The sequence below is a fragment of the Telmatherina bonti genome, assembly GCF_933228915.1.
Source record: "Telmatherina bonti genome assembly, chromosome: 10".
NCBI lineage: Eukaryota > Metazoa > Chordata > Actinopteri > Atheriniformes > Telmatherinidae > Telmatherina > Telmatherina bonti.
The window spans coordinates 19465981-19492806 of NC_136628.1; the positions used below are offsets into that span (position 1 = coordinate 19465981).

General features: G+C 40.3%; 1 protein-coding gene across 1 annotated transcript; it reads right to left on the reverse strand.

The window, feature by feature from the left end:
- taok1b (TAO kinase 1b) lies at positions 1-25213 on the reverse strand. Its single transcript, XM_079247823.1, has 21 exons — positions 24877-25213; positions 15818-16076; positions 15375-15446; positions 14673-14774; positions 14540-14585; positions 14298-14394; positions 14095-14208; positions 13069-13160; positions 12731-12824; positions 11363-11444; positions 10112-10279; positions 9669-9875; positions 8401-8535; positions 8061-8297; positions 7847-7975; positions 7246-7329; positions 5437-5556; positions 5111-5350; positions 4703-4915; positions 4032-4214; positions 1-3752 (listed from the first exon to the last, which is right to left on the reverse strand). Exons 2-21 carry the CDS (start codon positions 15947-15949, stop codon positions 3252-3254), a joined length of 3048 nt encoding a protein of 1015 aa, XP_079103949.1. The 5' UTR covers positions 15950-16076; positions 24877-25213; the 3' UTR covers positions 1-3251.
- Between the last annotated feature and the right edge of the window lie 1613 nt (positions 25214-26826).

The following is a 26826-nucleotide window of genomic DNA, read 5'->3' on the forward strand; positions in this document are numbered from 1 at the left end:
TTCCAACAAAAAATAGTAATTACAAACAAAATAAAATATTACATTTATCCCCTAAACTTTGCTTCTGTGTTTCCTTTATACATTTTAAATCACTTATTCATCTGAAGGAATATCTTTTCTCTTCTGCTATGCGACATTCAGCGTTTTGCACAATCTATACAATTTAATACAGTTTGATACAGATCTTTGAAACAGGGAGAATAAAACAGCAAGATCCACCAAATGACAGGAGAGATAAAAGGAATACTGATAAACAGACTATACAGAGATGTAACCCTGCATCCCGCCAACTTTCAGCAAATGGCAGCAGCGCCGTTAGCACACCGAGGGGCATCACAGTAGACCCTCTAATCTGGTCAGCTACTTGTGCAATCAGTGCAACTGATCCAGTTTAGAGTGACCAAGGTCTGAAGCTAGACTCTGCCCCCACTGCCTCACAAAACAACTGGTAGTTCTGGTAAACATTGAGAAAACAATGACTCTTCTGGGCATAAAATCACTAAAGAGCTGGAGAGAATGCTGATTTAAGAAAAAACCTATTGTAGAAGGACATATGAGAATTTGGTTTCAATAAAAAGAAAACAAACATGTTGAGTACAGCATGATAAGATATTTGTTTTATCGAATAATTTTTTTTTTTTTTTTTTTTTTTAAAAGGCAAGTAAGTGCAGCAGAAAACTGCCTGAAATTAAACGGGTCACATGTCTGACAAATCAGGCATAAAAGCTCAAATAAGCTCCGAGGCTCTTGCAAGGCAAGGACTAAACCCTCGCAGTAATGACAAAAACCGATACTTAGTCGTGTAAGAATCGGAAAGCAACTTCAGCTTGTAGAGTTCACCAAATACGTCAGGATTCACCAGTAATTTAGATCATTGAAGAATTTTAAAAGACATTTCTTTCTCCGTTATTAAAACATTTCCTTTTGGCCCAAGAGTCTTCTGAAAAATACGCTCAATAACGAGAGTCTATATGGGATGTCAGGAAAATGTAGCCAGTGCTAAAGCAAAGGCGACATCTAACTAGGAATCTGATTAATCTCATAATCTATTAAACGAAATGTTGCCATTTGCTTAAAGCAGATGCATCATTCACAACAGGACATCTGTAACAAGTTTTCGAACCCGCAGCTGCAAGTAGGACCGTGGAAACTCGGCGAGCGCTCGGTTAACTGCTGCTTGTCTTAAGCCACAACTTTGTGTCTTCTTCGCAAGTTAATTTGTCTTTGATTTGTCGTTTAAATTTCCATATGTTCAACTTCGTACTATACAATATTAACAGGTTGCCTGTACATTCCACCTCTGAGAGGAAAAAACAAAGTACAAAAAAAAAAAAAAAAAAATTTAAAAAAAAATCACAGAATGCATAAGCTCTGCATTTCACAATGACTTCCATCTTTTCCATAATTTTTCTTTTTTAAAAGACTGATATAATAATAATACAACATATCTGTTACTTCTTTTCTTTCACGTGAAGAGGTCTTCCGCAGTAGATCAGGAAGGGGCGATGACCACCAAAAAGGCTTAGGCGTGGAGGAAAAGCAGGTGGAGGGGGGGGGGGCAGGGAGATCAGTGGTCAGATGGGTGGTCATCGGGGGTGAGACAGAGCGGGGTGTCAGACTGGGGAAGGTTGCAGGGGCATGGCAGCGGAGATCACAGCATCACCGCCCAGCCATCCATCCACTGAGACCGTCGGCCGTCACCAACCCACAGAGGGATGGTGAAGGCTCCTTTCTCTGACAGTGTTCATTCTTATAAGGTCTTGAACCTTCTTTCTCTGTGTGCTCTTTTTTTTTTTTGTTTAAAACAAAACTAATATTTAACCTTTATCTGCACATGCATCCATCAGCTGAGTCTACATACAGTTTGACTGTGGCATAAAAATGACTATCTGTATGCATGTCTTAGTAAATCTGAGTAACATTAACTGTGGATGAAGGTCTGTATCAAAGTGCAAGTCACTGCCACGACACCGTGTGACTAAGCTCTACTTGAATGCTCTTGAGGTAGGCCAACAGGCTCCATTCAGCATTTCTTTTTTTTTTTTTTTACTGCATCACTAAGATGCTGCCAATTTACATAATTACTGCAAATAAGTGAAGAGTGAGCACCACATTGCAAACTATTCAAGTTGAGGTTAGGTGCTGCTGAAGCCCATCCCTGTCGTGAGGGCCGTTGACTAAATATGGCTGCAGTTCACCTCAGACAGGCTGTCTACTGGGCAGGTGAGAGAAGAGAAGCAGAGGTCTGTGGAAACCAAAGAGCTGAGCCGATAAAAGCTGAGAAAGTGTTGGAGAAATGACTTTTTTTTATTTATTTATTTTTTTTACATGGCCTTGTGGTGTAAACCGACTGAACACTGCAGTGATCCTCTCTGGCACAATATCTGTAAATACAAGACGATACATTGGCATTTATAGTTCTAACAAACCCGACTCCGTACCTCTTACTATTGGCATTTCTGCAGCCTTCCTCACATTCCTCACAAAACCATTTACTCCAGGGACTGAAAACGTGTGTGGCACGGGCACCTGAAAGCATCAAGCTTTTATGCATATTTCCATGGGATGAAAGAGTGCATACTTTAAGCTGTCCACAACATCCCCAAAGTCCTGACTAAACCTCCAGCTAACTTACAACCTTCACTCTCCCTCCCTTCCTTCTGTTCTGTCCTGCCACCATCTCATCTGCACATTAGCAACACATTAACATATGGGTTTAAAGCTTCATGTTAGAGCGATCGGATGGCATCTATACTAAAAGCATCAACATTCCCCTATAAAACATGTTTATGCAGCCTCAACATCTTCAAATATCCAATTAAACCAGTGTGCGCATAAAACAAACGTACTGTAAGCTAACAAGTCTCGATAAACTCCATGGTTATTATCCCACATCAAAGGCAACAGAGTCTAACATGACAAAAAAACGAGCACATAAAAACAGCCCTGCAGGCTGTGATAAAAATGACACAGTTGCACCGTGGCACACTGGAAATGGCGATCAGCCATCTCGGACTGGTCTCGGTTCTTTGGGGTTTCCACAGACGGCTGCGAGCAGAACACTGACACAACAGAACAGTGAAGGCGGACAGAAACCCAGTCGCTGTCTGGTGTGGTGTGAAATGGATGTTGATGACAGCAGGTGTGTGTGAATGTGTGTGTGTGTGTGTGTGTGTGTGTGTGTGTGTGTTGTGCTGCCTCAGAGCACGAGAATTTAAGACAAGTTATTGTGTTGCTTGTGTGTGTGCGTTCTAAGTGTACGACAGGTGGGATCCATTGGAGATCTGAGAGGTGATGCTGGCGCTCCTGCTCATGCCCTGTTCATTCCTCCCCCCTGATGACGTCCTCCTCATAGCCTGTGGGCTGTTCCTCACCCCTCCTGCGCCTCCCTGGCTGCCCCTCTGACTCCCTCCTCCAGGGTGGTGGAGGCTCCAGGGTGGCGGGCCTCCAGCTAACATTGGGTGACCCCAAGGCTGCTGTGAGCTTGAGCCCCCCTGGTGATGATGACTATGATGACTGCCTCCTCCACCTCCTCCGGCCCAGTGGCCTCCCGCCTGACCCCCCTGGCCTGCTCCGCCTCCTCCACCCCAGCCTCCCTGGGAATCGGGAGCCAGGTTAGTGAGCACCATGTTGCTGAAGCCCAGCCTCAAGGACTCCGAGTCGAACGCTTCGATCTCTCGGGCCTGGCGCTCCAGCAGCGAGCGGATCCGCTCTAAGCGCTCATTTTGAAGGGAAAGCATTTCCTCCTCAATCTGGGGGGGTGAAACAGTAAATACAGAACATTACAGGCATCGTAACAACAAACACAAGCACCTTCCAAAGTGAAATATAACAAAGTACAATTATCAAATATTTTTAAAAAAAATAAAAAAAAACTTGCAGCACAATTACAGGAAAATGACTAAAATTCAGAAAGTGACTGAATGAACCATTCGGCACAACTGCAGCTTACAACAAGGTCGACCGTCTTGTTTTAATTTAAGCACGTTTTGGCTCAAGTTAAGACAACATGAACCAGAGTCCCATCTTACCTTCTGCTCCAGCAGAGCCCTCCGCAGAGACACCCTCTGCTCCAACTCCCTCCTCTCCTTGTCGTGCTGTGCGTCTGTTTGCATCTTGATCTTGCTCTGGTAGGCGTTAAGCAGCTCCAGCTCCTGCTGCAGCTGCATCCTCAGAACCTGGCACTCCCCCTCCTGAGCCTCATCTAACCGCAGCTGAGGGCAAGCAAGTCAAAGACAGGAAAAAAATAAACATACGAGCACCACTATGTTTATTTTTGGCCCGACGTCAGCGAGGTGTGGTATCTACTGTATTTTTCTGAAAAAAATATGGAAGTATTTCATTCGTAATTGGGCGTTCTGGTGTCCAATTATTTCTCAGCCCTAAAGTTCACTGTGACATTTGACTAAATTATCCAAAATCTGAATAATTACATATTATAAACACTGCTAAGAAATGAAAGAATAAATTAAAATTTAAAAAATTTTATTGATTTTTTTTTAAGTCATTAAAAGCTGGGAATTGAAAGTTTAAAGAAAATCCTGCTTTCATAACTCTTCATGTCTGCATTCAGGTTTCGTCTATTCATTTCTACTCAACGAGCTTTTTTTTCCCACCCTTTTCACTTTAAAATGTTCAGTCGCCTGGTTAGAACAAAGTCATAGTAGTGTTTTATTTTTTATTTTTTGCATCAGTTACTTACAGCTTGTGTGGAAAGCATGTCATTGATGGAGTGGTCATACTGCTCAGCCAGAATGGCCAACTTCCTGGTCTGCTCCTCCTTCAGCCTCTTCAGCACGGCCTTGTGGTCAGACTTGGGTGTTGTCTCCAGCAGATGGTTCCTGAGAGCCTTGTACTGCCTGGTCTGGGTTTTGCATGTCTCCTGGAACTGTTTCTTAATCTGGAGCTCCTTAGACTAAAACAGTGAAACAAATGTTTAAAAAAAAAAAAAAGAAGAAGAAGAAGGGGGTGTGGGGGATGTACATGAGGGTGTTAAAGCACTTTTAGGTTTTGCGTTTATACTTTGCTATAGGGCGAGTTTAAAAAAAACAAAAAGAAAAAAAAAAAAAGGTCTTTACAGAGAGAAAGATAAAACTCTCAGTCTGTGTACCTTGAGGCTCTTGGGCTGCTGTCGGACCTCCATGACATGCTTGCGCCTCAGCTCCCTCTCCCTCCTCTTATTGTATTCCAGCTGGTTGGTGAGCTCGGTCTGGTGCTGGGTTCGGATAAGCTCTGCGCGGGCCTTCTGGATCGTTCCCAGGTGCCTGAACTCCAGCTCTTGCATTGATTCGTGATGCCTGAGCAGCATCGCATGCTCCAGGTCCTTCTGTGTTTGTCGCTTGTTTAGTTCCTGAAAACCACAGCAGAAGTGTGAGCCATCGGATAAATGGGACAAATTCTAAGTGTGTGGCATTTAGGTCCCGTGTCTCCATCTACCTCTCTGGCCAGATCCTGCTCTACGTTGTGTCTAGCAATGAGGATCCTGCGTTTGAACCGCCGACACTCTAGTTCCAGGTACTGCCTCTGTCTCCTCAGCAGGTTGGCCTCCTCCTCTGCCTGAAATTGAAAAAGATTGCATTTTAACAACAACTTGTAAAACTCAGTAGTCCAAGTAAAGCTGCATTATTGACTGAAAGACAAATTTGACTATTTCAGAATTGTTTACAGTAACAAATCATCACCAGTTTGGGTTAAAGCAGCACCTACTCCTATAGACATATCATTGTTGGCCCCTTTTGGTCAAGAAAAGAAAAACTCATAATGGTCCCTGAAATAACTTGAATCTGACAAAAGTAATAAATAAAAACTGAATGAAATTGAACCAAATAAAGGCAGATATTGCTTTTCAACCATGCTTCAACAGAATTATATAAAAAAATAAACTCATGAAACAGGCCTGGACAAAAATGATGGAACCCTTATCTTATTATTTTGATGCACAACCTGTTGAGGCAATCCCTGCAATCAAATCTTTTCTGTAACTGTCAATGAGACTTCTGCACGTCTCAGCAGGTATTTTGGCCCACTCCTCATGAGCAAACTGCTCCAGTTGTCTCAGGTTTGAAGGATGCCTTTTCCACATGCCATGTTTCAGCTCCTTCCAAAGATCCTCAGTAGGATTCAGGTCAGGGCTCATTGAAGGCCTCTTTAGATTAGTCCAATGTTTTCCTCTCAGCCATTCTTGGTTGTTTTTACCTGTGTGTTTTGGGTCATTGTCCTGTTGTAGGACCCATGACCTGCGACTGACACTGACCAGTACATTTCTCCCTAGAATCCATTGATAGTCTTGAGCTTTCATTATACCCTGCACAGATTCAAGACACTCTGTCCCAGATGCAGCAAAGCAGCCCCAGAACATCACAGAGCCTCCTCCATGTTTTACAGGAGGGACAGTGTTCTTTTCTTCATATGCTTCATTTTTCTGTCGGTGAACATAGAACTGATGTGGCAGAAAGTTCAGTTTTTGTCTCTTCTGTCCACAGGACATTCTCTCAGAAGCTTTGTGGCTTGTCAACATGAAGTTTGGCTAATTTCTATCTGGTTTATTTATGATTTGTTCTCATGGTGTCCTCCTTGGTCGTCTCCCATTAAGTCCACTTTGGCTCGAACAACGACAGATGGTGCGATCTCACACTGACATTCCTTGAGCTTAAACTTTATCTTTAATCTTTTTAGAAGTCTTTGTTACAATTTGTACTATCCATCTCTTTGTTTTGTCATTAGTGTTCCCTCCTGCAGCCACGTCCATGGAGGTTGGCTACAGGCCCATGGATCTTAGATTTCTGAATAATATGTAATATAAATGTAGTCACAGGAACATCAATTTTCTTTCTAATCTCCTGAGACAACTCTTCCCTTTGCTTCCTACACATCATGTCACCAAACAGCGCAGTGACTCCCTGTAGCCCCAACCTGTGATGCTAATTACTGGACACACCCTGGAAATACATGTCTCCTTGGTAACATTATTTTTAGTCTTTTCTAGGGGTTCCATCATTGTTGTCCAGGCCTGGTTCATGAGGTTTTTTTTGTTTTGTTTTTTTAAATAATTCCATTAAAGCATGGTTTAAAAGCAATGTCTGACTTTCACTGCTTAAATTTCATAAAATCTTTATTTATAATTACTTTAGTCAGATTCAAGTTATTTCTGTGACCACTGAGTTGTTGTTTTTTTCCCCAATGACCGAAGGGTATCAACAATTTTGTCCGTGTGTACAGTGTGCATACCGTCTGAAAAACACTGACCTGGAAATTCTGAATGTTCTCTTTCTGCTTCGACAGCCATTCCTGCTTCTCTTTTTTGGGAGTCGACTGGTTTTCACTCAGTTCCTGCAACAAAAGCATCAATCAGACCAAAGCATTATGTAATGGTGCCATCATTACAGGCTTCAGGAACATTAGTGTTTCACAGCAGACATCTTCAGATTCATAAATCCCAACAGGTAGACTGATCCCTCAGTCAGTTTGAGTGATCAGTACTTCAGTACTTTGACTTTTTTTATTTGTTAATTAACCTAAAGCAAGTTGATCCAGAATAATTTAATTGGATAGGATACATTTCATGCGTTATAGTTTTAACTAATTCTATCACTGTTTGTTAACTAAAAACGAGCAAATGACCCACAAACCATGAATTCTGTCCAAACACAAATAAAACAAACTGAAAATGTTCATTCTCTTAATGCAGAAAGAATGTGTTCACATAAGTGCAGCTTTGCGATAGATCTTCCTTCCGAAACACAGCGCTAAATTCATCAACATTTACAAGGGGCCATTTAAATGATTTGTCACAGTAATGTTCAGAATGATTCAGGTTTGTGCGTGTGTTAGGAGGGATGTGTGTTACCTCTTTGAGCTGCTCCTTGCGTAGTTTATACTCTCGCTTCTGTGACTCTAAGAAGCTACTGAGCTCCTTCTTCTGCTGAACCTGGATGTGTTGCTGGAACTTCTTCTCATCGTTGGCAAAGGTCTTTAACTAAAAAGAAACATTTGTTTGAGTTGCAGAAAGATTGTTTGAAACTTCATTATCAGTATGAGAAACGGTTAATTTGTCTGCATACATCCTTCTCCAGTGCTGCCTGGTGTTTTTTGAGCAGTTTCTCCATCTCCTGGGTGAAGTTGTTCCTCTGACTCTCCAGCTCTTTGTCCAGTCTCAGCCTGTGCTCATCCATCTCCCCTTTCAGCTTGTTCTCCAGGGCCATCAGGTGCTTCTGGTGTTGCCGCCTCATGCGTTTGTACCCTGACATTTGCTCTCTCAGCTCCGAGTCCTGCTCATGCTCCTGCATCTCACGAGTCACCTAGAAGATGTGGAAGATGTGAAAGTCCAAACAGTCAGCTTAAGAAAGGAAATTAGTGAATTCAACTCAAGCGAGTATGTAAGTAAAGGCAGTGTATCCTCACAAGTGATGCTGTGCGTATAGTGGCAAAGTGCTCTCTGTTGCGGTAGTGCTTCCTTGGGGCCTGAGCTGGCGCTGCCTGAGGCTCAGTAGGTTGACTGCTGGCTGCCTGCTCCCCGGAGAGACTCTCCTCTTCCTCCTAGATAAATAAGACAACAGAACAGATTAGTTTTTAGAAGTTTGGAACATTTGACAAAGAAACAACTTTCACTAATAGCAGAATACTGAACATATTGAATTATTTAGACTTTTGGGACATCTGAAACAGACAATAAAGGCCAATGCTCCGTCAGCTGCGTCCTGAAAGCCAGAACTAGCAGCATTTTGAAGTTACTTTAAAAGGTGATACGGTTTCCTTAGAGACACCTGCATGTGTGAGCATTGATGGTCAACAAACTAACGGAAGATAGCTGCCGAGTCGGAACATGGTGCAATAAAACCATAGGAAGGTAGCCATGTCAACCCAGCACAGTACATGATTGCAAATTGGGGCCGCTCTAAAGCAGATTAAGAAAAACGTACATAGGCATTTGGTGAGATAATGCTGTATGAATACAGCATTGCGATAAAGAATAAGACAGTGTTGATATGAAACATATAGAAGTACATTTACACACTGCATTCAGTTGCATTTGGGCATCTGAGGTTTATCCAGGTAAAGCTAGATTACACTTACATTCTTTTTTTTTTTTTTGATGGTCTATACTTTGGGTAGCACTCAGGAAGCCAGTCAGATTTTAGAACCAATCCACCCTTCTGGCCCCACCCTTGGTTAAAACTTGCAAAGTATCTTGTGTTATACAAATATGTACGCTGTGGAACTGGAACAATGCATGGCCATTACGACAAAAAGGAAACTGGAAGGAAGCTACAGAAGCATCGGCTTCAAATTGTGAGACGGGAAAGACCAGAGAGGGGGCATTCGGTGATTCAATAAAGATTTTGCAGCAATAAATTTGCTGCATTTGTCCCAGAAATAAAAGGGAAAATTGTTGCTACTTTCCATTTAACTGTGAATTTGATGACTACTGTTTGTTAATGGCGAGCATATGATTCAGATGACTTTATGATTCTTTATGTATACTGGAACATTAAAGAAAAAAAAAAAAACACACAGAGGTTTGTGAAAGTTATTAAAACAGAAGTTCTTCTGTCTGTTACAGCAAGTAAGTCCTCTGTGTGAGGTCGGTGTAACTGAGTACGAGCTGTTTAACCTTCTGACTGAATGTTTTTAACTTTCAGCCACAGTATCACCGCTTTCACTTCACCCACCGGTTTGAGGTGTATGACAGAGCTGTTGGACATGACGGTGTGGTCTCCCTCCATCAAGTCCAGCTCGCTGCGACTGTCCTGGGCCGCTTCGTTCAGACTGTTAACAGAGCTGCTCTGGGAGCTGGCACTGATGGACATGCTGGGGATGGACTGATTGCTGCCAACACTGTTCACCGTCCCAGTCCGACCCCCTCCTGGTTCCAGGTCCTGGAGCAGAGCGGAGAGAACAGGGAACCAGCCAGAGAGAGAGAGAGAGAGAAAGAGAGAGAAAGAAGGAACACCAGAAAGACACAAAGCACAGACAGACAGACATGCACAAAAACCAAACGTATGCTTCATTATTTTCACTAAATAAAAAATGCAAATTAATTCCTACGCTGACGCAAATCTAACTCTTGCTCTAGTGTTTTTGTTTTCATTTTAACACACAAACATCCACACACCTCATCTCCATCCTGGGCTTCTGTGGCGGGCCCGTTGTGAGCCTCCTGAAGGAGGATCTTCTTCATCTTGCGGTACTGCAAGTTGTCCAGCTCTCGCACAGCATCCTTTGTTCTTTGAATAAGATCCATCAGCACAGAGTCTGGGCGTTCACGTTGCAGGAACGCATGCTGGACAGAGGAAAATTCATCAAACAGACATCAGGAGGACAAAACGGACAAAATCGAGTGACCTTAAAACGATGATACATAAAACTGATTTCAACACTGAAGTGTTGCTGAAAGGTTTAGATTGAGCTGACAGGTTTCTGAGTAATGCTATCTTGAGAAGCGTGCAGGGAGGCACAACACAGAATGACAGTGTTTATGGGGACATCAGTAAGGGAAGCTGCTACATAGTGCAAATGTAATGATGGCAAAATGTCCAACACTCAAAGAGAAAAAACCTCTAAATCAACATATAACATGAACCCTCAGCCTCAGTAATGGAATACGGTCATGAATTGAAATGAAAGGTAATGTGTGCTGACAGTTATGGTGTGTTAATGGCTGTTTAACATCACCATCATCTGTCTGACTCAAATATCTACTTTGGTTTTTTTTGGAGGGGATAAAAAGAATTTGCTGATCCCGCCTGGCTGATCAATAATACAAATGAAATCCCTTGACATTCACAACTAAAGCTTGCTTTTTTACTCTGCAGCAGCATTTGCAAGTCAAATGTAACACATCTGTACTGATTGTGGATTCACAACTCCAAAGCTTGCATGAAGAAGTTAAAACAGCTAAATAATTACGTTTAAGACAGTCCAATGGCGAGCTGGACCTTCAAATTTAAAGACTGTCTGCAGCGCTTCCACACCCTGAGGACAACTTCCATTAGCAACAGTGAGTCCATTAGTGTCCTCAGTGACAGCTGCTCAGTTACTTGACGACAGATGCAAAAGTCACATCACTACAGTAATTACATCTCCGTTCTTTATACAAGAACAATCCGTATGTGTGTCTGTACATGATTTGGTTGTGTGACTGTGTGTGTGTGTGAATCCAGAAGCAGAGGATTAGTGAATCAAAATAGAAGCTTGCAGGGGTCAGAACAGAGCACAAACATGAGAGCGAGAGACAGAGACAGAGAGAGAGTGAGAGAGAGATTGATTGATTGATTTACAGAGAGGCTTGTCAGTCTCCCATCTTAACACACTGACCCTGCCCTCTTTTTCTGTGCAGCAGTGTCCAGAACGAATGCATACTTACACCCAACATGTCGTCAGAGTGTGGTCTGTCCTGGGGGATTTTCTGAAGGCAAGAATCGATAAAGTTCCTAAAGTAATCCGTCCTGGAACAAAGATGATAAGTTAAGTCAAAATTTAAAAAGCACCTCTACAAAAAGCTTGTATTTTACAAAAGAATGACCATATTAGGTGCAAAATAAACACTCACCAGTCACTCTATTAGACTGCTAACTCAATTCAATTGCTTTTTAAATACAGATAACTGATCAGCCAATCACATGGCACCAACTCAAAATATTTAGTCATGTTAGCATGGTCAAGATGACCTGCTGAGAATCAGAATGAGGAAAAAAAAGAGCTTTTAAGTGACTTTGAGTATGTTATGGTTGCTGGTACCAGATGGGCTGGTCTGTGTATTTCAGAAACTTCAGATCTACATGGATTATACACGGAAATCTGTACGGTTTACAGAGAATGGTGTGAAAAAGAGAAAATATTCAGTGAGGAGCTGTCGTCTGGATGCAAATGTTGTGTTGATGTCAGAGGAGAATAGACAAACTGGTTTGGAGATGACAGACAGGCAACAGTGATTCAAATAACCACTAGTTACAACAAAGGTATGCAAAATACTATCCATGAAGCAAATCAGCTACAGCAACAAAAGGACCACACCAAGTGCCACTCCAGTCAGCTAAGAACTGGAAATTGAGGGTTCAATGTTGCCTGGTCCAACGAGTTTCCACATTCAGATGGCGGGGTCAGAATTAGGTGGAAACAATATTAAAACATGGATCCATCCTTGCATCAATGGTTTAAGCTGGTGTGGTATAATGGTGTAGGCATTATTTCCTTGGCATACTCTAGTATCAACTGAGCATAATTTAAACAATGCTGCCGACCACAGTATTGTTACTTCCAGTAGGATGACCATGTCACAAAATTCTGATCTTCTCAAACTGGGTTTTTGAACATGACAATGAGTTTCCTTTACTCTAATGGCCTCCACAGTCATCAGATCCCAATCCAATAGAGCATCTTAGGGATGTGGTGGAACAGCAGATTCTTATCATGGATGTGCAGCCAGACAATCTGCAGCAACTGTGTGATCCTATCATGTGTATATGGACTAATATCTCAGAGGAATATTGGGAAATATCTTATTGAATCTATACCACTAAAAATGAAGACATTTTCAAAGGGATAATGGGATCCAACCCCAGTACTAGCAAGGTGTACCTAATAAAGTGACCAGTGAATGTACATCACAATAATGCCGATACAAAATGAGAATTTCAACATGAACCTCTTCTGTAACATGCAGGATCATCTTTTTGTGTGTGCAATTACATAAAGAAAGATGCAGACAAATAATGTGTGTGTTGGACCTCACCATTCACTGGACTGCAGTGTGGGGCTCTCATTCTGCGCTATGTGGTATAAGGCACTCATTGCATTCATATTAAACAATGGAGGCTTCCTCTCAGCTGGAAATGAAATGGCAAGAGTTAATGTGTATTCACTGTTTAGAAATTACACGGTTATTGATACTTGTAGCTCAGAGATAGAAGCTGGAGCTGAGAAGTGCTTCAACTAATCTAAACGTTTTGTCGTTTAGACCTTTAACTTGAGAGACTGAATAGAAGAAATCTTGTTCAGAAAACAAATCCTGTATGTTTATTCTAAGTATGCTTAGTGCTAAGTTTAAACTATAGCCAGGTTGTCACCTACCTAATTCTATACAAGTAATCCCTAAGGACCAGACATCCACCTTCCCGTCATACTGGCCCTCATCCATTGCTAGAATCACTTCTGGGGCCATCCTGGATGGAGTGAAAAAGAATTATGGAATAAAACAACAGAGGAAGAGAGAGCACTTTAAATGGAACATTTTCCTAGATTTAGTCGTGTTTAAAAACACGTTTGTTTTCTAAACTAAATGGAAATGTCTCTGCAAATGACAGAGTTATGACTAAGCGAAGCATATTTTCAACAGATTCAATTACACTCCCTTAACGTTAAAAAACATAACTATGATTGTGTAATATCAGATCTGATCTGCATAAATACAAAAAAAAAAAAAAACACAAAAAAAAAAAAACACCCCATGTTCTGTTTTTACTGAATGGGAATGTTGGACACGGCTTCAAATCATAATGTTTAACAAATAATCCCAGCAGAGATGGCGTTTGAATATGTTATCTGCAGGCCACAATCGTGCAGGTTTTCCATGGATCCCTGTTCCAACACAGCTGACTCAAACTAATCACTCATTGTGCAGAACTTCATTGGTTGTTGGATCCATCTAATGCACAGGTGTCAAAACTCCAGTCCTCGAGGGCAGGTATCCTGCAGGTTTTTGTTGTCTCCAAGCTTCAACACACCTGATCAAAATTCACCAATAAGTTGACAAGAAGCTGCTGGATCCATTTGATTTGTATCAGCTGCGTTGGTAGACACAAACAACATAAACAACAAAAACCTGCAGGATACCGGCCCTCGAGGACTGGAGTTTGACACCACTGATCTAATGGAAGTCAAGTGTGTAGGAACAGGGATACATGGGAAACCTGCAGCTGCCCTCGTGGACCGACTTTGGACATCCCTGTGTTAGCTGGTAGTTTGTACCTGTGTGTTGAATGTGTAAAACAAGGCAAATACTTTTTTTTAATAGTAAATTTATCTTGTGACTCTTCTTTAACAAGGTACTAAATTGGTATATGTTTTTACATATGAAGTACTTTACTTTTTACTTACCAATATGGAGTTCCCACAAACGAGTTGGCAGGGGAGGCAATGGAGGCAGAGCCAAAGTCTGCCAGCTTGACTTGGCCAGGTTCAGTCAGCAGGATGTTGCCTGCCTTCACATCCCTAGGAGAAAAAAAGCAAGTTTATCAGAGAATAGGCAAATATAATGCTGCCTTTTAAAGTAACGACTTAGCTTGAGTCAAATCCCTGACCTATGGATCATGTTGTGAGAATGAAGGTAGGCCAGCCCCTGCAGGGCACCATGTGTAATGGCAGCAATCTCAACTTCTTGCAAGGGTTTTTTATGAACTGTGGGAGAGAAAAATAGTTGTGACAGCAATCAGCATCACCAGATGAAGGCACACAAATGTCTGTGTGTCTTTTTTTAATGAGCCTAAATAATATATCATCTTGTGTATAAGTGTACACAAGAAGGTGAGTGTTTTCCACTCACCTTCAAGCAGGTCAGAAGCTGAGCCAAGACAATACTCCATTACCAGCTGGAAACAAGGAAAACATGTCTACAATGACCCCGGGAAATTGTATCCATAATGCAGCCCTTTATAGATAGTAGAATAACGACTTACCCATGCTGTGTGTTCTCGCAGGTAACAACCTTTGTACTCTATACTGTTGGGGTGACGGATCCTTTGGAGAAACTTCACCTCCTTTATGATGTCCTGCCATTTCTGTTGGGAACAGAAAGGAATTAAATCTGGACATACTTTGCTTAAATTTCTGCACTACAGAGGATTGTGTGTGTCTGTGTGTGTGTGCAATCTTGTCTTTAAGTGCAAACACTAATAAGGTGGTTCTGTTCACAGATTATGTACAATCTGATTATGTCTAATCTGAAATAATCATCAGATTTAACCTTAACTGGGACAGCAGGAGTGAAAGTGAGCACATCCGGCTAACTTTGTTGGGAATGAGAAGTTTAGTTTTTTTAAGTTCAGAGTCCAGAGACTGCATCTTTATTTTCTTGCTTCTTTAGGTTTTTGCTGTTTGACATGAGCATCAAAAGCCTCTGTTTTTGTTCAACGTCAGGAGCAGTTCAGTAAATGTGAGGTCTCTAAATGGAAAGTATTAAATGTTTAAGAGCACCTAAATGAGGGCAATGGCGAACTAAATGTAACAAAAACAGATGCTGTATGTTGCATTTCACCTCCATAGCTTCTAAACTGCTTAGATAATCGTCTCTTTCTTCATCATGTTTCTATTGTGGCCATGAGTTCTCTTATAGACTAAAGTTCTGATTCATTATGCAAACATAATTCCTCTTGTCTCACCTCATTAGACTGTTTGCCACTGTAGGACATCTTTTTAATTGCCACCACCTCATTTGTGCGCACATCTCGTGCCTGGGAAACACAGGTTACATTGTCGGTATACATTTCAACGGTTACATGCATAGAAACTTTTATTCACTGTACATTATTCACATAAAAAAGGTTATAGTGGTCAAATTATTCATAGCCTTTACTAAATAAGAATGAAAAACTCTGGGGCATTACAAGCTCACTGATATACTGAAACAATCTCAGTTATATCCGATTCAACCATTAGTTATATTGGACAGCCAAATTACTTTATTTGTAGCTTCTCAGATACAGTTTTCCTGTAAAAAAAAAAACTGATCAGTTCCCTGTTTATACTTTTTTTTTTTTTTTTTTAAATAAAATAAATAAACTAAGGTGCATTTTGAGTCAGTGTAGAGATGTAGTTGCCATACAAAGTAGACGGCGCCAAAGCTGCCATGGCCAATCTCTCGGAGGTCAGAGAAAAGCTTCTCCGGATCTTCCTTGAAGAAAAGCTCAGCCACCTCCGGATCCTTGAGGCTCCCTGCCCTTACAGAGGAGGGCATCCTGGTTTATGTAGTCCCTTACCACCCACACAAAGGGGATGGGACTATCTGGGTGCTGAGCTCCACCAAAACAGCCAAAGATTCATTTGCAGTAATAGATGAGCCTAAGAAACCAGCGCATGGGCACCTAGATGGGCAGAGAACAAACACAAAGTCCAGGGCGTGAGCAACAGAGTGATGAAACACACTCATCCTGCATAGCTGCAAAAAAAAAAAAAAAAAAAAAAAAAAAAAAGGATACAAGTGAGATGAGTCAATAGGCCAGAACGAAGGCAAAAAATAAAATGCTGTGATGCATAGCCCATTTCCACAAAGATCCAGCACCAGTTTCACTCGACTGGCTGAGGCCAGTTTGCTTCAGGGAGTTTATATGCGTACAGATATCTGACCACACTGACACCCGACATATGTAGCGTCTAAATCTATATTTTACTGTGTATGAAAGGTTTGAAGATTGGAATGTGGAAAAATAATTTTATTAAAATGTACAGAAGGATACCAGTCCAGCAATAATATCCCATTACCCTGATATACGCCGTCTTCTGGATAATGTTCACATAAATATTCTTAAGACAGTGTTTTACAATGGCTAAGGGTGTTGGAAGCATCCTTCAAATAAATCCCAGCTGGTCTCCCAGCAGCTAAACTGGATGCCAGAGGCAACCAACACCACCGATGACGTTTCTTCAGAAAGGTCAAGACCCCCCGCCCTTACATTTTGAAAAATGTGTGATTATTGCCTGCAGTCACACCTTCGGATGTTGACACCAGTACAGCTGACAAACTGCAGCGTCATCACAAACACTTATATTCAGACTGCTTCAGCAATTACTGCAGATCAGTAAGCCACTGAAATAACTGGTCAATGCAAATAGCCCTGCTCAAGGATTGATTTCATGTCTACTCCCATCAGCTGACCCATAATAACGAAGAGAGATGTATGGGAGGATCGATTAGGATAAAGAGTGTTCTCCAAGTCAGATTTGTCCATTTTTGCTCTAATTAATACATGTATGTGTGCACATGCAAAGTTTTAAAGAAATTCTTTGTACTTAGCTTTTAACTGTATATTATTTATAATATAGCTTTTATCATGTTGAACGTTTAAAGACGCAGACGTGTACTTAAATGTAGAGTTACTCCTCATCTCTTCTTAATCTTGGAGTAAGCCATCCTAGTAAAGAGCAAAGTTTCTAGAGCAATGGATTTATAAAAAATAAAATTTTTTTTAAAAATTCAGTGGACGCCCTCTCATTTTGAGTCCTTCAACTGGTTTACAATCTCTGATCAGGAAGGGTTTCCATGGAAGAGTGATCGTCATGAAACTGTTCATAAGGAAGACAAAGGAAGTTTGAAAGATGACACAAGAACTGGGCTGAAAATTGGTGGCAACAGGTCTTATGATGCAAAGAATCCACCCCAGAGCTTTGACCTCAACATTATTGAAGTGCTGCGGGATCATCTAGATGGAAAAAACCAAGCAAAAGGCAGCAAACATCCAAAGACTAGATTTGAAATATCTGTGTTATTTGTCACACAGCATCCAACAACTTAAACATTTTATTTTTGTGTATGCGCGCGTGTGTGTAGAGGGATAGTTTGAAATTTATTATGCTAACATTCAGTACATGCTGCATTATTGTACACACAAACACAAAACTGCATCTTCCACTGATCATTTATGTAGCTAATCTACTGAACACAGAAAGAATGCTCTATGAGCTCAATCAAAGTTATTCATCTGCTGGCACATTTTGGTACGTTGTACTTTTACTTTGGCTTTGCATATTGTCCAACAGGCAAAATTTTACTTAAACATGTATCAATTATTACAACACAAGGGAAACTAATCAACCAGAATACTGACATCATACATCTTATTTTCCAAGGATCAAACTAACAACAACATACACATACACTATTTGTAACTCCTGACCCGCTCTGACAGCCAACTCTTTTAGGATTTCACAAAACAAAACACCATCAATACCAAAACGACAAAGAAATATCATTAAATAAATGATAAGTCAGTTTATCCTTGGACAAGCAGCACTGTCAGCCCAGCCAGCAATGGACATCAGTGCATCTTGCTGTACTAAAGTCATGCTGCTGTCTCAATGTCACAAGGTTTGTTCTGCTCAGTTACCCAGCTGAGTGTAGTTTTGGGGGTGTGGGTGGAGGAAAACACTAACACCAAGATATAACCCTCAAGGACAACAAATATTGTACTTGAAAGAAGCTCCAAAGGTTACTGGGAACAAACTTGAACACAAGCTGTCTTCATGTCTTTCATTGTTAAATTCTAAAGAGCAGAGCATAACATGATTTTTTAATTCTGAAACAATACTTAAAGAATTATAAAAGTTATCGTATGTAGATTACTTGGGAGCCTTGAAAGAAAAGCCTTTAAAATCTGGATTTTTAGGGTTCTTTCAAGAAAAATGACAGACGTATGCAACGGTACAAGAAGCTGTCACAACACTGAACAGCCGCAAGAAAGGATCTGCTTATGGCTCGTTCTGAGCTGCTGATGTGCGCAACGATTTACAGCAAAGCACAACTACATTCTACAAAAGACATGCCATGCAGTCTCACTGGAAAATGAATAACTTCCTAGAAGCGTTCTTGCTATGCAGTGTTAACACATTACTATACAAGCAAGAAATCAGGCATGCAGAGTTTTCATTTACCATCTATTTTTTAAAAGGAAAAAATTTAGCTGTGCAACAAAGTGTTCAAAGCTTCGCTAGATTAGATGATATCTTTGTATGTGTTGCCAATCCAGCTGATCAACATTTTCCAACAGCAGCATGATCTACATACTTACACTGTATAGTAGCCATACTATTTTACCTTAACAAACCACATGTGCTTTACTTGGAAGAGTAAAATCTTAGCTCTACAAAAAACACAAGTAACTTCCAAGCTTTGAAAAGACTGCTTTTATCGCTCATTAATTTAACACGAAGTCCTGACGATGCACCCACAGCATCAATCAGCAGCAAGGCCAAAACATGGCTTGATATCATCTGGATGCAAAAGTCACTTTACTTTTACTTCAACCACAATTCTGTTCTTACAACGCTACTTTCTCATGCACTTCATCCTCTGCTTCAATCAGCACAGACACTTTTCACACACTGCAACAAAGAATAAAATGCTAAACAGACATGAGCTATACTACTCACTACAGCTGTGACGATATGCTTTTGTCCCGATTCGATTCTGAGTTTTAGGGTACCGATTAGATTTAAATTGCGATTCTCACAATTCTTCGATATTGCTGATTTTTGTAGATTAAAAACAAAAAAATGTATAAAACTTTTTTTTGCTTGTAATTTTTCTTGATTTCAATGAGGAAAAAACACAGCAGTAGCCAGATCATTATTCTGGTGCTATAAGGTCCAAAATGACAAGTAAAAAGAGTAATAAAAACAATAAAAAAAATACCATTTTGTTTATAGTGGATTTTATTGATTTAAAAAAAAAAAAAAAAAAAATCGATTTATTTAACAAAAGAAACAATTATTTTAAAATTGTAAAGCAAAAAAATCCAGATTTTCGATTTTCCCACCCCGACTACTCACTGCAATATTTAACCAGAACAGCTTTGGTTTTTGCCAGGGATTGAACGAGCAACCTTCCAATCAGAGAAGCACGGCCTTTTCTCCTGTTCTGCAGGTGACCCATAAATCATGTAAAGTACTTCCATTCACAATGTCACACTTTAAAGCAGTCAGAGGTGAACTGAAAACCTCCTTACAACAGTCACTGGTTTATCATAACTGACTGATCAGAAAAAAATGCTCCTTGTCTCAGGATTAGTTTTACTTTACAAAAATGCATGCCGTTAAATTATATCAGAACCTCAAGAAAAGCAGGTGAGAGTTTCCTGTAGGTTGGATAAGATAAAATGTTATTAAGATTTTAAATAACAACATCTATAAGTTTCATTATTCTAGAAAATGATACAACATCTAAAAAAGGACTGCTGAGTCTGAAATAATGCAATATGTTTGCAGATTAGACGTGACTCATTTCTGTTGGTTTGTAAATGACAAATTCAACATCAGCGACACAGAAAATCTTTTCATGTTTTGAATTTCCCCAAGCTTTTGGGAAAATGAACATTTTTCTGGTCCATGAAAATCAGCATCTTGTGTTTGATTTTTATTTTCTCTTTCTTTCTATTAAATTAACCCCCAAACTCCAAGAGGATGTGTCAAAGCACAAGTAATCATGGTTCAGTTTAGCAGATGATGTTAATTTTTCATTTGTGCATGTAATGCTCCCGTCACTCCAACTTCCTCTCTGAACTTTGCATTATGGAGTTTGGAGGCAGTGCACTGATACAGAAATACACAGTAAATTACTTCGGCCATCAGACATTTAACCAGCAGAACTAAACCACACAAACATACAGTTCCCATCTTTAACATGATGGAGGTCTTGCTACACTTTTATTAATCTAATCCTAAACCTCCCCCACAAATACATGTTAATAAACAGTAACACTAACCGTGGGGTATACCCTAACAAATCGTTTATTAACTGGAAATTTTCATGGCCTTGAATGAAGTAAGAATATGGAGATTCTTTCATAAAGTAATATATGACACTCCTTGGCTGCATAACAGAAAGGAAGCTTTGACCCAAAAGAATTCTGCTACAGTAGACTTGTGCTGAACTGTGTGTACAGACAACACAGTATGAAAAAAAAAAAAAAGTGAAAATACAATCGGGTACTGATCTCTCTCTTTGTCACACACTGAAACACAACGCAGAGCATATAGTGACAAGACTAAATCTGGATGAACTAGACTGCAGGATGTGTGTACGCGTGTGTAATCACTCATAGGAACAGTGTGTTCAACAAGAGCACTAAAAATTGTTTTGCTTTCTGCTTGAGAAAATGGATCCTCTTGATAAATTAAGTCAATTGATTTCATCCACAATGTAAAATAAGCAAGAAGCCTAATGAAGAGGCAGCCAATCCGCGAAAGAAGAGTAGCAAAAGGTGTAGCATAGAAGGAGGAAGGCCGGGGGAGAGATGCAACAGATAATAAATAATCAAAGAGTTTATTGATTCTTGCAGGGAATTTCTATTAGCTGTTCAGCAGCAGTGCTGGAGCGATCCTGTGGCCTGCCGGCTTTTAAAAAGGTAACAATAATTTTCTATAAATTTCAGGAAAAGCTGTTTAAAAAAATCCATCAAGCAAAAAATAAAAAAATAAATCAAAAGATCATACCAACATCTACTGTTATCATTAACTGTTTTTTTACTCAATATCTAATGGAAAGTCTTATATAGGAAACTTACACTAATTTCACAATGATAATTATTTAAAATATTACTCTATGATACTTTATTGTACAAGTTAAGGTATTACAACAACAACAACAAAAAAGAAGTCATTCCTCCAAAAGTGTCGAGGACTGCCATCCTCCACACAGGCCAAATATCAGATAAAAACACACAGAAACATACATTGTACACCTACATGGGTGTTTTGTTTTAGTCATGTTGACCGATGACACCCACACCTTGTGCATGGCACTTGAAATAACTTTAACAGCAAAAACCTGCAATCTCCTGTGGGTGAACAGAGGGAAATTGATGACCACTTTGATCATCTTTGTTTCAGTCATGCAGTAAATATATGCTCACAGGGATTGTATATGGAAAGATATACATATCCTTTCATATATAAGCTTTCAAAATGTCTTTCACTGTGATTCTTAATGCAGCATTGCTAAATAATTCAAAAAAGGATTGCACTTGGGTGATACGTCTTGTAAACTGATCAGGCACATGCAACTCGTCCACATGAAATACATCGCAAATTATAAAAATGTACCTTTACAATGACAATATGAAATTTTCCTAATTCTAAAGAGAAAAGTCTTCTCTCTGGGGTTAGCTTTTCTTCTAGATTGCAAAATAACAAAAACAAACATTGTTTATTCGTCTTTTGCCAGTAAAACACTCCAAATCAGGTTGGCAGAATAAAAACTGTAAAACAAATCAAATGAATAATAATAAAATTAAGAAAAAAAATATCACTACCTGTACTGGAGTCAGCCAATAAGCTAAGTGCAGGTATTGGATTACTCTGATCATTACTCAGATACTGAATAAAAGCAACAGTGCAACATCACAGCTGTTTGTTCGGAGGAAATGTTCATTTCATGACCTACATGAGCTCTGTTATCCAAAAGGCTTACGCACCATGTTTCTATCCCCCAAGATGGAGGGTGGGGTGTCCACGCTCTTGCTTCCCAAAATGATTACAGATTGTCGACTTCACTGAGTGGAGGAAGTAAAAAGTCTCTAGCTGCCCAAATTCAACAGCAGTACATCCCATTTGAATTTAAAAAGAGATGACAGGGATGGGCGAGAGAAATGAAGTGACCAAACACTAAGAGGATTTGAGCCATCCCATTTCTCTCAGAGAGCTCCATTTACCCTCCTCCTGTTGTAATAAATGTCACGACAGCAGCAATGACAATGTACCAAATTCTGTCTCAATAAGAGACACTTCAACCAGACACACAAATACTTAAATTTACAAAGTCATCTCGGTGGATATGGTCTGTCAAAAGAAGGCAGAAAGGCTACAAGATCTGAGAGTAACCTAGACATTTTAAACTGAATTGTTTTGGACAAAGGCAGAAAACTGGGTTAATTTGATAAGAACATGAACAAAATTAAATGTGGATGCGAATCAAATAAACTGAATCAGTGAAACGTGTGAATCAGTGAAAAAAGCCACTAACTTTGCAGATGTGTTCTTCATTATGCATAGCGTATGTTCTGTCTATTACCAGGAACAAAATAAAGAAATGAAAACAGACATGCCCACTGGACCTACTTTTTTTCTTTTTTTTAAATTCATCCCTCAGTCTGACTCATCAACTTCATTTCTGATTTGAAACAGTCATCAAAATGCAATTACGAGCAACAGTTTTCTTTACGTAAACAAACCCTCTTAAAAGACAGCAACCAGCAGCTAACTTACCATACTTTGCACATGTGTCTAACTTTTCTATGCAGTCTATGGTCTAAATCTTGAGTGAAGTTATCTCTGTGTGTCATATTTTTAATGTTGTACAAGTAAAATGAAAAAAGAAGAGAAAATGTAATTGACATGCAGGTATCAGTGCCTACTCAATTAAACAGTACAGTAAACCAGAGTACAGTTATTTTAGAAGCCCACAGTCAAAACTGCTTGAAATTGATAAAAACAAAAAAAAAAACAAAAAAAAACAAAACAAATATGTCTAGAACACAAAGACTGGTTTATGTCATGTAAAAATATACAATACTGCTGTTTTATCTTGGATCATCGTGTGGAAGCGGTATTTGTTCTGCGGTGAGAGACTTTCACAAGCGTTCTTACAGACTAAAGAAAGCAAGGAGGCCTCTGCTCTAATATCTAATCCATCCTTCCTGGGATACACTTAAATCCATCATACTGTTTCCCATATCCAGCACCCCTGATATAAATTTGGCACAGAAGAGAAAAAAATAGCTTTGCAAAAGCTTATTTTGCATTGAGAAGTTCTCAGCCAATAACGGCTGCATAACTTTCATCATTAGCAAGCAGGTAGATGTTGAAAGTGAAGAAATAGACCTGCACAAGCCTGTGAATGTACTGTTGTAAGTAGAATAGGGCAAAGGGAAAAATGACAGGTGTGTAGGTCAACAAAGACTAAAGTACACTAAAAGTAGGAATAGGCAGCCAGGAAAATATCTGTGATCCCAGAGTTAGAGGTTAAGTCCTACCTGCCTTTCATAACTAGCATGTAGGCTGCGTTTAAAAGAAAAGAGCAACAGCTCATACTGCGGTATCTACTCATCTGAACCCAGAAATATATATGTACACAGCACACAGACCATACAAGTGTGGGTATTTTTGCACACGAGTTTTCAAGCTACTGACATGAAATTCTGGTAGATTACTTCAATATAGCGCATCATGTTCGGAACTATATAACTTGTCACAAAACTGACAATGTTTCCAGTGCAGCTGATCCACTGTGTCATGCATAAGTTAAGTCACAGATAAGCCAAGCAGAGGGGCAACTTGCTGAGTGGTGGCCACTGTTACGCAATATCAACAGAAAGCGAAGGAATGCGGCTCACGTCAGCGCACAGAAAAAGAGCCATCAGCAAACCGTGGATTTGCTCGACGCTTTCACGCGACAATCAGAGAAACTCACAACCAATGACTGACCAAACTCTACTGGCCTTGGCATGCTTGTAAACAAAATCCCAGGCCATGAAACTTACGTGCGACACATACAGGAGACGGCTTGACCGATGTCATCTACCATCACACAGCTATCTATTCATACAGTTTGCGACTCCTGATACCCCGATGTGAATATGAGAACTTCCAAGACAGACATCCCCAACGCCGAGCTACACTTGGCGTTAACGTACAGCTTACCACGGACAAAAACAAAACCGAGGGAGTGGCACTGCTTGCAACGATAGTTGCATAAAGCGGATTAGCAAGCTAACGCATCTAGCTCACACTACTTAGGTGAAGCAATCTGTGTCCATTATTTACATCAAACCACTCTCGATTTAGCTGCCTAGCATTAGTCCCGAGGTATGTTTATATTAATTACAAGTTTGTCAAACCGGCACTCAAAACAAGCACCTTAATGCGAAATAGGGCGACTCGACTTACCTTTATAGGCACATTAAAATGAATAAGCCCACATCTATGCTACAGATCATACAAGTTGTGACACTAACTTTTGGTTAGCAGGCAAATAGCAACATATCTGGTTGGTTAGCTCATATGCTAAAATATGTTGAAATAAAGCCCCACGTACCACGTATTGTTGGAGAGCCAATGTACCACCCATAAGTAAACGTTAGCCAAAAAAAAAGCTTAAGTTAGCGACTAACTCACCTGGCAAAGGAGGATCCTCGGTTTGTTAGGTAGGATGTAAGCGGCTGATTTATCCAGTCGCTATGAACACAGCAGCGCTAAATCACAGACAAGCAATGCAGCTCCGCGGAATCAGTGTGGACTCGCTAGCTGTTAAGTTAGCTAAGCTAATTTGCTAATCTAACTGCATGATTGCCCTACCCAAACATACATGGACTCGCTATCTTAGAGCCTCTCCAGATTGTTCGATCTAGCAACAACTCTTTCTTCCTCTCCTTGTTATCTGTAGTGGCCGGCAGCAGCAGTTAGTATATAAATGAACGCCAGGCTAGCTGACCTGGCTAAGGACTGTCACAACGAGCTGGCAGGCAACCAGACGACTGGCCAGCTCGCTAGCTGCTAACACTAGCTAGCAAAGTTTGCCTCTTCGCTAGGCAGTTCCCTAAAAATGGCGGCGAGGAGAATCACATCACCTCCATCGTGAAACAAGTGAATTTAAAAAACAGTCATTGCGGAGGTGTAACCCGAGCAGACAGTTTTTTAAAAGGCTTGGCCCCCTTAAGAAAACTCTATGTACCTCTAAGGGGGTAATGTTTGCCCTCTGCTTCTTCTCAGGGTGAAGTGCTGCCCATCCAAGCATCTAGATGTTTGTGGTTGAGAAGGACAAACACACTGCTGTCAACATAAAATTGTTTTTGGTGCACCCAGGCATTTGCCTCGTCTTCTCCCTGTGCGTTTGGCCTCATGCACTTTCAGTATCTGAGCCCCTAACCTGATTAACCGTTTCGGTCTTAATCTGACCTCTACTATAAATAGCAAGTCGTTTACTGATAAAAACATAGTTTAAATGACGGTTAATACTGCAGAACAAGAGCAATAAGTAAAAGAGTGTCACGATCCAAGCAACACTTAGCTGTCCAAAGACCACAGTCTGTCCCTTGAGTGATGTGGGAGTGCAGTTTAGAGACCTGCACTTTATCAAAGTAAATTGTAATGATTCAGTTCAAAACTATATAGTCTTGACACGTATTGAAATTGTGAATATTTAGAACCGAGGACCTCTTATGAACTCAAAAGAAAAACACAACTTTCATTGATTTATTTGTTTTTACAATAAAGAAAGCAAGGCAGTAACTGTAACTGTCCAGCAAGACACTGCAATAGATGTTTTCATTTCTTACATTTTATTGGTCCAAGTTTATGTGTAGGTCCAACAGAAAAGAAACTCTGATGTTTCAGCAGTCATGTGCCAAAAGACAGAAAGAAAAACAAATAAAACATGATTTCATATCAGTACATGCGTGACACCGTATTCTAGCGAAAAAAAATTACACATGTACCTGTAATCTGCACTGGAAAACAAGGGGTGAATACAATGTGCATGGCAGCAGACAGGTTAAAGATGGACATTCCACAACAGACTGCAGGCTGGGAAACCAATCAGCTTCCAGAACAAGCCTTACCGAGCTTTGATTGGTTGCCTCGCATCCCTGTTGTCATGATGATGGGAGTCTGGCCTGCCTGTGTGGTCTGTATCCAGGCGCAGAAGTACACTGAAGCAAATGATACGGATGGATAGGCTGCAGAACTTTCTGTCCCTGACGCACACACAAACGTGTATATATACTGTAAATACACGCTGCCTTCCCCGTCTTTAAGCATATGACTATCGCCACTGATATTTGGGTCTGTATGTTGTCATAGCAACTTGTTTAAAAGTCAATAATATTGTCAAGGAATCAAGTAAGCCTGAAAGCCCTCGTCCTGTCAGTTTTACTTGGATGTATGGGTATTGTTTTTATCCTCACTGAACGCTTCTGAAATGTTTTATATTTTCTCAGGTTTAATTTAGTCAGTTCACCAGTGATGCAAGTCATTTATACCAGTGTGCAGATATAGCATCATGCACTATTATTCTTCTATGTTCTCCTCTTCAACTGCCACATGAGGGCATGCATGTCAAGGGTTAGG

Coding starts and splice junctions, on each gene's coding strand:
- taok1b (XM_079247823.1), bottom strand. CDS start 15,949: ATGCCCTCCTCTGTAAGGGCAGGGAGCCTCAAGGATCCGGAGGTGGCT. Junction 9,876..10,111: donor AAGCCCAGGATGGAGATGAG/GTGTGTGGATGT, acceptor GCTCTGCTCCAG/GACCTGGAACCAGGAGGGGG. Junction 7,976..8,060: donor AGGCAGCACTGGAGAAGGAT/GTATGCAGACAA, acceptor GTTTCTTTTTAG/TTAAAGACCTTTGCCAACGA.